Here is a 12,561-nt window from a genome sequence, read left to right as displayed (position 1 = left end):
TATACTTTCTAGTGTGATATATAATTACGCTCAATATAATCTTGAGCGTTCCCAATCTATTCTATACATGTCTAGTCAGAATATTCTTATATAAAAAATAATATGGTAATATTATTTAATATTTACTCCTTTTTTTCTAAGATAGTATATATGGTTAACTGGTTATGTATAGCAATTTTAAGTGTTCACGTTTCAGGATCCATATCTACTACTAGTTTTAGAATTTTCTTGGTAAATTATATTAAAAGATTCATTTCTTTCGCGTTCACAACACAAGCCTCCCAAACGAGAAGAAATCAGAAAGAAAACCAGGGGGCTAAAGGGGTCCACACTGACGGAAGGTCTACGTTCGCGGTAGAACATACATTTTAGCACACACAACAGGACACATAATGGATGAACTAGGGATCACAAAATAGGTAAAATAATAAAGGGGAATGGTGATCTAGAGAGGGTGAGATGGGATAATTAACATACAAATGAATATATGCAAAAGACACATAAACACATGAGGAAGGTAGATCGTGATGAGAGTGACAGGTGCCATATCGGTACAAGAGATGCAGGCCCACTGCCAGCTAGCGGCGCAGACACAGCGTAGTTTCACCATGTTAATTTAGAATTGGTATTTAAAGGACAACAGCTAATATCTGTAGCTAGCGCATTAATTAAGATTAATATAATCAGTATGACAAAATTATTACTAAATGTAATTAAAACTTAACACGCGACATTAGATGGAGAATTATAAATTTGAGCTAGTTTTTATCTGTTTAAACAAGCTTCTGAGTTGTATGTTGAATATTATCACACCATAATATAATAATAAAAATGCATCATTTATGCAATGAGGTTCCGAACTTATATTTTATTTAACCCCAGAGTGAAAGGGAGTGGAATTTTCAATTCATATAAAATATTGACAAAACACAATAAAAAAAAATATATATGTGCAGCCTTGTCTTGTGTAGAACAACACATTCCTTTTAATTTTGCAAGGACTGATAAATTATTCTGTGGTTTTATATATGATTTAATGCTTACAATTAATGCTTTCATCAAAGAGGCTACTCACATAATTTAATTATCTACCTTGGTAATTAATACAACTCATGAATTTAGATATCATTTTAGATTATTGTTTTTCCTAACATAAATGTTAGTATCAGGAGGTATAAATACTGGGTTATATTCTGCATTAAACATGTTGGAAACCGTTATTGATATACATCAGAATAAGGTTTTAAAATGTTAATCGACCCAAGTGATTAAAACTTAAAACTCATAACTTTAAGGTTTCACTTTGGTCGAAACTTTGTAACCGTTTTCAAACACTGAACATACAATACATCCAATGAAAAACATTTAGTATTTTGAGTTTAAAGTTATTTTTTATCCAAAAAACTTTTTGTAATGATATCCTTATTTAGTATCATTTTAAGTTAAAAAATGGTTAGTTTTATATGGATTTATTAACAAATTGTAGGTTTACTTATTTGTTAAATCTTTATTTGTTTCTTTTTATTCAGTATTTATACTATTCCTATAGAATTTAATCCATTTTTGTATCAGGTGCGTAAACGGCTTTATTTCGGATATTATGTCTAAGTGGATAACAAATACTTAATTCATTATTGTAATCTCTTCAGAGATTAGTAACGTATCACACATGATGCTATCGTAACGTTTATTTATGCATGTAAGTCTAAACCTTAACTGATACTATACCGTTAGTACGTTTTTAATACGTACATGTTAAAATAATAATGTGATATTAATATTTATAAAATTAATATTATATATTGAATAATATGTTTTTAAATACTGTATACAAATGCTCAAATATAAGGATTAACATTTTACAATAGACGGTTTTTCACATAAAGTGGAAGTTTATAAAGCTGCAGCACAGTTAAATTTGTCAAGTAACGATAAAGTATTTAATAAAATATATATATATATATATATATATATATATATATATATATATTATAAATTGTTTTACAATTTATGCATAGAAAACATTTAAATTCAAAGTTTTGTATTAATATCTAAAACAATTATCTTTTATATGAACAATGTGTATATAAGTTCTTTTAACATGTATCGGTGTAAGAGTTTAAACATTTTAATTATTGTTGCTGCAGCGATGTAACATTTACTGCAATTGGATGAATGCCTGATTGTATATATAAGATCGTACTCACTTGATCCGTATCAAGAGGTTATTGGTAGACAGGAACCAGTATCTTCAAAAGTTTTTTTCGTAAAAGAGGGATGAAATATGTCACGACACTAAAGTAAAGTTCAAAACGTTGTTGATTTTGCGTACCCAGATCCTCAGAGCCTGTGTGGTTCTGACATAATTCCTTTCTTCTTATACCTCAGATTTATTTTTTGTGTACTCTGATTCAACATACTCGTGTTATTCGTATAGCAAATGAATTCAGACCACGTTATCTCTCCTAAAATATATTGACACGCTAATCTTCAAATTGTCTCAACTGAACAATGAAAACCAAAGTACAAAGCAACGTTGAGTTTAGCTCAAGCAGTAATGAAATATTAGAATTTTTACTTAAAAGAATAAAAATTCTACTAGTACTACGTAGTTTAAATTATAATGATACCTTAGTATAATCAAAGTTATACGAGTACATTATCATTAAATCACATAATAAAACAGAGGAAACAATAAACTAAAGACTTAAACAATAAACTAAAAAATGTGTCAGGATTAATTAATAATTTTATATTTTACATTATTTTCTTCTGTTTTTAATCAGTATACATTTTTCATATCGCACATCAAAATAATGAATTGTGGGTTTAGGTCAGTGAACTTTCAAAAAGGTAATTAAGTCCGTAATGTAAGTAATGGGTTTTCATGCATTGGATATGCTTCAAGAGAAAATAATTATTTGTATGGTGGTCATAAATTTATGGTAATCGAATAAAACATAAATACATTTAAAGTGTACTTAAAGTTCTTCGAACATTTTAATGAGTTGATTTTTCATGAAACCTATCCAATTTTCTACTTTAAAAGTTGGCAGTAAAATTAAAAAAGACAAACTTTTATAATTGATCAAACTTCTTAATTCAGTAATCAACACCACTTTATATAAGGTATCGTATACAATTGAGTGTTTGAAAATAAACTTATATTTTTTCCATTTGTAATTTAACTTTTAAAGATATTATGTCTGTAGTTTTTGAGGGTTTAATAATTTTGTTTCACTTAAATGACTCTCCGGCTGGTCATTTACAGATATCTAATTTGCACATTTAAGTTATGAATTATAGACGAATAAGATATATTTGTTTCTACATTTTATTTTACATTATATGCGGGAACAATCATTTTGATCAAATAATATTAAATTCGGGTTTGTGGGAAATGGCACGAATAAAACATCAGGGATGCATTGAAGGTTTAATAGCACAGCAATGTTTCTGGAAATTGAATTCCGTTTTAAAATCCTAGCTAAAATAGGCTACATTATATTCTTGTATTTTGAATGAAAAAAATAGATGGTGGAGATTACAAATATATAATTAACTTAGAGTCTTGCTAAAACACTTTTAGGCGATGTTTTGAATTTAATATAGTTTATATCCTAATGTAATTTTCTGGATTTTACTAAATTATATACGCTAAGTGCTTTTAATGTACTATGCAATAAAGCATTTGTTTTAAATTCAGTTACACTTATTACTATTAATACATCAATTTAAAAATATTAAGTATTTTTATAATAAATTGGAATATATAGAGTTGAAATTTATATTTTATAATATTGTACATATTTATTACACTCCTGGTATTATACTGAAATAATTACATTGTTGGTAAAGAAATTATAATGAAATAGTAGGGAAATGAATGAAAATGTGTATACTTAATAACTTTAAGACCAACATAATATAAATACTTAACAATATCAGAGAAACTTTCACAAATAAGCCCTTAATTCATTTATATTATTTACGGTTAATTAATACTTTACATCTTTATATATTGTCACGATAAAGTACATTTTTATATTGAAATATAAAGCTATAAATTAGGTTAATACATTATCCTGACTAATTGCACGTTATATATGGGGTAAGAGACACTATCATCGTATAGCGCTCCAAAGTGGATACGTGTAGAAGACCCGGTTCCAGATAAGCCACTTGACAGGATTAGAAGTTCACTTAAGTGCAGTACAAGCTCTTTGATTCAGGTCACTTCTGCATCTCAAAATCCCCTTCCATTAAATTCAAGACACTAAAATATTGCAATCCTACCGTATAGTTACGTGTAATACATCAAGCTATGTAGTATAAGCGAATTTAAGCGATTATGAATATGTCTAATTTGACAAAAATACAATTATTTTTGCTTCTGATTTATCTTAAAGCGCACCCAATGAGTTGATGCAGTGGTTAACGCAATTATATCATTGTGCTACTAACAAGATATTAGTAGTATATTCAATTGTAAATAAACCTAAGCACCGGATTAAAAGCCTATCACTTTATTGTAGTATAAGCCCTCCGCTTCGTCTTAGTTCAAAATACAACTAATTGAACTCCTTGTTGTGAAATAGATCAGATTGGACCCCTGAAAAATAGTATTAATTAAACAATATGATTTACTTTCAAAGTGCTGCCTTTAAATTAACGCCTGTCCTTAGAACACTGTGATATTCAAGTGCCTCCATGTGGATACATATTTTAATCTGATATACAGTAGATAAGCAAATGAGTGAGAGCCTAATATTTCCGTGCATAATAAGTAAAGAATTTGCTTTCAGTTAAGGAATAAATGACTGGCGCTAATTCTCAAATCCCACAACAGATTATTACGTTTCCTGAAACAGTCTTGTATGGCTTCTATATAACGCTGTAAATATGTTAGTGACGAGATTATAGGCATATCAATTCAAAATACTATTTTAGGTCTTCCTTTCCTGTCACCAAATAGCAACTTCTGCATTTACCCGTATAATCTAGGTATTAGGCATACTACACTCATATATAATTTCAACATGTTATGCTTTATTTATAAAATTCAAAATTCATAACCATTTTAAATATATTCTTAAAAGAAAGAAAAGTAAAACAATCCTTTAATAAAAATATACAACAATTATAATTTAGGCAATTTTACGGAGGCCAATATAAATAGAATATATCAAGAATATTATTTAATGGGTTTCTGGTTAATTGAAAAAGAATTTTGGTAATGGGGTAACATTGATGAAAATTGTATTTTGCGATCATAAATTTAATAAAATAATCATTTAAACGAAGAATGAATACTTCTTATTCAGTATGAAAACATTAATTTATACTTATATCTTCAACTGCTCTTCCTTGCGCCTGATTATATATTGCCCTATATTATACTTTTTAATAACTGTTTTATCCTAACATAACTTAATTTCGACACTAGATTATTAATTTTTATTATAATACATCGTGGAATGAATAACAACTTTTATTTTTATTTTGTTAAAAATGATATGATTAGAAATGTTTTTAAGAATAAGAATTACCCCAATTAAGTATATGTTACTTCATCTCAAAATACGTTGCAGTACTATTGTATTAATACATTCAAATATACCAGACTATAGATGATGCAATTCCCGGGATTATCAGCGTATCTTTAATGTTGTCACAAAAATCTTACTACTTAAACGCAATGGCCTTTTCATTTAATTCAATTTTTACGTAGTAACTTTTTAAAAGTAGTATTCTATTTTAAAGGTTGCCGTATTCATTTTGACCAGACTATCCCTTAAACCAGACTATGTATAAGCCACCTTGATATGTAGCTTATCTAATAACTGGACGTAAAATCTGCTTAGGATATCAACAAGTTGAAATGTTTTTAAAAAGGGTTTGGCTATGTTGAGGTTTAACCTACTAGTAATTTTACAGACAAAATTATACCAGTAGGGACTGGTATTTATACAGAAAAATGTTTTTAAACTTAAATGATGATATATGTTTTGGCTTGGTAGCTGTTATAAAACATAAAATCTATTATATATATATATATATTTTTTTTTAAATCTGATACTCTTTTTTAGGTCTCTTCCACCGAGCTGTCCTTCTGTCAGGGTCGGCACTGAGCAGCTGGTCGCTAGTAGAAGATCCTGTCTACTGGGCGGTGCGACTGGCGCGCCAGTTCGGCTGTCCAGTGCCAGATGACTTACTCTCTCACCACGAGAACATCGTGGACTGTTTGAGGGAGGTTCCGCTGGCAGCACTCATGAAAGCGGATATTCAGCCCCCGGCCCACCTAAGTTCCTTCGGGCCCAGCGTGGACGGGGTCGTCATCAAACATAACTTCCGAAAAGACATTCTTACCCACGGTGATCTGACAAGTGGTAGGCGTTCAGGTGATACCCCCTTCAATAGCTATGACTTACTGTTCGGGCTCGTCTCAAATGAAGTGCTCTCCCGATTCTCTCTCCGCGATCTCCAAGCCGGCTTTGACACCCAAAGACGTGACAAAATCCTGAGGACGTTTATACGTAACTCGTACACTTATCACTTGTCCGAAATATTTTACGCTGTGGTGAACGAGTATACGGACTGGGACCGGAGTGTAAACCCTCTCGCTGTTTTAGAATCCACAGTGGCAGCCCTCAGTGATGCTCTGTATAACGCGCCTCTCCTGCAGACCGGGGATATGCTCAGCACCCCTCCCCTTCCTTCCGGCCTGCTTTCTCCTTCCAGGACTAAGACCTACTTCTTCGTCTTTGACTATCAAGGGAAAAGCGACGAGTTTCCACAGGTAAACAATGATGTGTGACTTACATACAGAGTTTTGCCATATTAATCATTACTGAGCTCTTTGAGAAATATTCTATATAAAATATGTATTTAAAAATGAATTTGCTGTTATAGGCTAAACATCGCCAGCCAGATCCTACGATTAGTTGTTTATTAAACTGTAATTTATTTTCATGCTGTTTAGTTTAAATATAAGTAGGATATATGTCTTTTATTAAGCTTAAATTAAAGTTAAGAAATTATGTATTCTTCTTTTAAGTTAAGTTTTTAAATGGACATTTCCAGCAGCCAGTATTTTAGTATTAAGGGTTTTCCGTCTGTAAGAATTCACCAGGATATTGAAAAGAGAAGATAGTTCATAAATTGCGATAGAAATCATAAAATTAAAAAAATATATAACTACATAATCGTTACTACTATATTTACAAGACCCTATACACATATGTGATAGCAGCTTTTTATGAGAACACCTGCAGTCTCCCAAACGTGATAAAAAGATTTGGTAAAATACATTTTGACTTGTTACTTTTGCTCAAGTTGATATGAGTAGAAAACGTGGTGGGTGGCGATGATTCCTTGAAAAATAAATTGTCGTAATTCACACTTGCCTATTTAGCTATCGGATCAAATACAGATAATGTTTGTTTTAAATATGTCTAAAGTATAGGCATTTTATTGAGTCAATTTAAACTTTAGTTAAAATCTGATTGTAACGATGGTCTGTTGGCACAATTAATTGATTAGATTAAGTTACAGCATTTGCACTAAATCTAGAAATATAGTCATAAAATAAATATAATAAGAAATATAAATATGCCAATGCCTAAGTACTTTAACATAAATATTAAATACGCATACTAAACGGTCCAGGTAGGCATATAGAAGATTATGAACTCAGCCAATACAACCAAAGTTGTATATACTTTAGGGATGCCACATTAAATTTAATAACAAAGTAAATTCAATTCTAGGACAATATCAAATTGTTAATGACGCGAATGTATTTGTTTAAAAACTTTTAATCTTGTATAGGTAAATTTGTTAAATAATTTCGCTTGCCACTGATTGTTTCCATGAAGCTTATTCCTTCTAATTAAATACACATCATCTGCAACCTCGTAATCTCTAATTAAATATTTACATCTGAAAATTCTTGTTAGATGTTGTAATACGTAAATGCTAATAGCAGCCTGCTGTTTAAAACAGTTAGATTTTAAATACACTAGTTACCAGACTTTTAAAAAGGCTGTTCTTTCTCTCAGTATAGAACAGAGCAGTATCTAATATAAATAATATTATTTTACTTCATTATGAATTATATGTATGTCCAGATAGGTGGAGTGATGCACGGTGAGGAGTTACCCTACATTTTTGGGGCACCCTTGGTTAGCACTGTGAGACCGTTTCGTTCTAACTACACAAGCTACCAGGTGGCGCTCTCAGAGTCATTGATGTTATTTTTCGGTAATTTCGTCAGATCTGGGTAAGTCAGCAAGAATATTACTTTTAAACTCAAGTCAAGATGTCACTTAGTTCATTTTTGATTTGCCAACACCTTTAAAATCTATTTCAATAATTTATGAAAATTAAATATACCATTTGTAAAAATTTTACCGGCGATATGAACGTAAATATACTTAAAGTATTTTAAATTTACATCCTGTATCCAAATCTTAGTGAGGTACTTTGACATACAAATTGTTTGTTCTTGATGCATTTTATTTATTAGCTATATTATTGCTTTCATACCTACGTTACAGATAAATTCTTTTTATTCAATTCCTTAAGAATGCTACGAAAGTATAGGTTTTAGGTAAAACATTTATATTTTATACAAAGCCAATTTACATTAGATTCTTTTGTGTTCGATAAGATATGATATTTTCTATTAGAAAATTACACAGTGATAGGAAGCTATAACTTGTTTTTAATATCTATAAGAACTTAACACTGTAAGAAAGTAATGGACTAGTTCAACAAAAAACGTGGAATATAATCTTTTAAAAACTGTTTCATGTAACTTTCGTTTTGCATCAAACTTGCCTGAATATAATTTTTGTCTTTATGTCAGGTCTTGTCTACCTGGAGTTTCGTAGATATAATCTTATTTCTTCGATCAGTGAAAATAAATAATTCCAATAGCGTAAAAAAATTACTGCGGTTATAGTTTAATACGTAGGAAATTTTAAAATGACACAGTTATTTCACAGTTGCATATCTTTTCCATAGTGTTCCCTTAAACTAGTGCACAGTAAAAGATTCCAATTACAGAAATAGAGTAAGGATAGAGTGAATACTCAGATATAACAATACATGGGTTCAACCAGTTGATTTCACAAATTTCCTGTAACAGGGACCCAAACGAATATGAGAGTGAGAATCACTTCTTGTCTGTGACTAAGGAGAGGAACCGCTACAGAGCTCTGACCTGGGAGGAATACGATATTTCACACCAACGTTACCTAGAGATAGGTAAGTCTGCAACATACTTTTCTTCTTTGTTCTCTTTTTCTCTCCTTCTTCACTTGTCCCTTACTTTGTTAAACAATTAAAATGCAAACACAATCATTATCTTACGGCTATATTTAGGTATGCTTTTAATTGTTCACAAAGCGTAAATTGTAAAAAAGGTCTATTCTCTTGCATCTGTTGTTAACAAAATAGGGAAGTGTATTTATTATGAATGAAAATAAAAATGTTATAATATTTTCCGTATAAATAAATTTATAATATTTTAGTGTTTATACCCATTCCTTCACACACAATGACAATTTTAAAACAGAGCCAACAGTAACATATTAATTTTAAATCCATTCCAAACCATCCGGAGATAAGCGATACTCACTGAAATATTTTTAAATCCCTTCTTCCATCTAAAAATCCATGTAAAATTTCAATACAATTTTACAAATTTCGGTACAGTATTTTTAGGTGTTGAGTAACACAAATATACACACATAGATATAACTCAAGAATAAAATATGTATACAAGTCTTAACAAGTAATGAATTTCTTTATATTCTTCTTGACTTTATAATAGGATTATAATATATTAAAGGTAAAAGTGCCTTTATTGCTTTCAATGATTGTACTGAAATTGTACATGGATATTCTTCTGGTCCTGGGATAAATATAGGCCTATTATAATTTAACAATTCTTACAGTCTACGACCCACAGGTCTCTAAAGCAGCCAATATCTCACTTTGGACTGTACAGGTTCCAAATATTAATTGAAATAGCATGGTAAATGTAATTAACTGTTCCGTGTAAACAATGTATTATGTTATCACAACCATACGTTTCATTAACTTAACCACTACTTTCAATGTGTTTACATTTATAGAGTGAAAACACTAACAAAAGAAACAACAATTCTTATTTCAACATCGTGGCAACAATGCGACATTGGGCATGCGTATGTGTCAGGTATTGAATTTTGTTCGTTTAGACATTGTGCGACGGCATATTTACAGTAGCTGATGGAAGAAATACGGAGGGACTGAGCATTAGCACGATTCACCAAACTACTTGCTCCAATACACGAAACAATAAATTCAATTTATATTATATAATTTCTAGCAGTGCAACTATAAAACACTAAATAGTCTAACTTTTACTATATAGTTAAATATTGTTATCAAAGCTATCTTAGTTGTCGTTTGACATAAGTAGGCTTCTCAGAGCTATTTATATAAATATCACAACACCCAATCGTTTGTAGACGTACGATTGATTCATATAACAGTATTTTTACAGAATTATTCTATCAATATTAGGCATTAAAATAATTTTATTTCAAAATGAAGGCAAAAATATTTAGTTTTGATCTTATAAGTTATTACTTTAGCTTCTTATTTGTTTCAAGTAAATAAGATATATAAAGTGTTAGCATCGGTATTATTACATAAATTGCATACACAAACCGTATTTAAATGAATTTCTTAAATGAATATATATATAGTAATTGCTTAAAAAATATTTAAGGCAGGTGCCGATATTTACAAAATAAAATAAAATATACCTTTGCTGTAAAATTATATATATATATATATATATATATATATATATATATATATATATATATATTTGTCTGCTCTAATATCAACTTGGATGTAACCAATAAAAGACAGCTGTAGTTCTAGAAGAGAAGCTTTACTTACTCGCAAATATGTAGGCTATATATTGATATAAATTTTTCATTACATTTTACTGTCTGTACAAAATCCATTTCAGTATCATTGATAAACTGGTAATAAAACGCAGAAAAACTTAAGCGAGTGATTTATTTAACGAAACTCCGTACCAGGAGTCAGTATGTCAGTTTGAATAACTAAATGTTAAGAATATGAAACTAAAATATATATTTTAGAACCTCGTTACAATATATTTATTATTAAAAATTTATTAATTAATTATATGTAATATGTCTGATAGATTGGAATATAATTATAAGAAAACTTATTATCTTCACCGTTGCGTAAAACCAATATATGAAAAAGAGGATCTTCAGACCAGACTATAATATATTAATGATAATATATCTGTTTGTGTACAGGTGTGAGACCTAGGGTGAAGAACCACTACAGAGCTCACCAACTCTCGCTGTGGTTGAGGCTGATCCCAGAGTTACACAGAGCGGGGGCCACGAGCTCCACGTCACGGCACAATCAGTTCCCGCAGCACGACAGTCCGGAGTTGTACGAGGGAGTGGTGCGGCCCGATCCCCTTCGAACCGCAGACAACCAATCCCCGGGGACCACAGTGGCCCTGGAGCCCCCCACCACGCTGGAGCCCCCGACAACCACGTGTGTCAGTGCGGACCCCTTGCAGACGCTCCCACACAACGGGACGGAGCCTCTGGCCAACTACGAGATCGTCGGGTACGGTGCGTACTCCACCGCGCTCACCGTCACCATCGCTATAGGCTGCTCCCTGCTGGTGCTCAACGTTCTCATATTCGCCAAAGTGTACCACAAGAAGGACAGGAGTAAAGTGGAAAAGAAAGCGCCTTTCGAGGAGAATAAACTATTACCGTCTGCCAGTGTCATCGTGGACATGGAGCGCGAGTCGATGCTGCTCTCGGGGTCTTCTCAGCACTCTCTGTGTCATCATCTTACCAACAATATCCACAAGAGTGCTGAGAACCCGCCCAACGGCTCGGTCCACCAGTACATGGCCTTGACTCGAGCACAGCCTGACACCCCCCACCCACTCCCATCAACAGGGTCGTTTAAAGTTCCTTCGGCCGCCATCAATGAAATGAGGGTATGATGTTTTACCAACGTTCGGTCATATTTTAATACTAGTTATTTTTTTGTGAAATTATGACATTGTTAATTATAATTAAAAGTTTTATAAACTATTCCGTTTTTGGAACAAGTTGCGCTTGCCTCATTGTCCTCTCTGCCTACTTTGCTCTTTTTCTTGTGTATATTTTTTTTTGCTATAGGGTGAGCAATGATCGTTCAGCTTTTGTCTTCATTTAATTAATCCGCAAGGGAGTGATAAAGCTACTAGCTAGAGACTATAGCATTTAAATAAGCACCTTGCGTATTTATGTCAAATTGAACAGTTTTAAGCAAAAATGAAAGGCAAGTTTCATCTAATACTTCATCAAATTTATGAGTGTGAACAGAAAGATTACAAACTAAGATTTATTTTAATGCGCAGAAGAGAATAATATAGTAACACATAGTTTTGTAACATAGTTGTTGCCAAATTTCACAGTAATTATTTTCTTCCTTCGTCAATAGTATTCTATA

General features: G+C 31.4%; 1 protein-coding gene across 2 annotated transcripts in view; it reads left to right on the top strand.

Moving 5' to 3' along the window:
* The window catches only part of LOC124354619 (neuroligin-4, Y-linked-like), a 50,915-nt gene extending 38,743 nt beyond the window's left edge, over window positions 1–12,172 (top strand). For both annotated transcript variants that reach the window (XM_046805222.1, XM_046805221.1), the window contains 4 exons: window positions 6,090–6,799; window positions 8,130–8,281; window positions 9,152–9,270; window positions 11,355–12,172. In XM_046805222.1, the coding sequence (XP_046661178.1) occupies window positions 6,090–6,799; window positions 8,130–8,281; window positions 9,152–9,270; window positions 11,355–12,070 (1,697 nt within the window). In that variant the 3' untranslated portion in view covers window positions 12,071–12,172. The remainder of the gene's footprint in view (window positions 1–6,089; window positions 6,800–8,129; window positions 8,282–9,151; window positions 9,271–11,354) is intronic.
* The last annotated feature ends 389 nt before the right edge of the window (window positions 12,173–12,561 follow it).

This window comes from Homalodisca vitripennis, chromosome 2 (genome assembly GCF_021130785.1).
Source record: "Homalodisca vitripennis isolate AUS2020 chromosome 2, UT_GWSS_2.1, whole genome shotgun sequence".
Taxonomy (NCBI): Eukaryota; Metazoa; Arthropoda; class Insecta; order Hemiptera; family Cicadellidae; genus Homalodisca; species Homalodisca vitripennis.
Note: the sequence above shows the minus strand (reverse complement) of the source record. Positions and strands in the feature narration are given on the sequence as shown.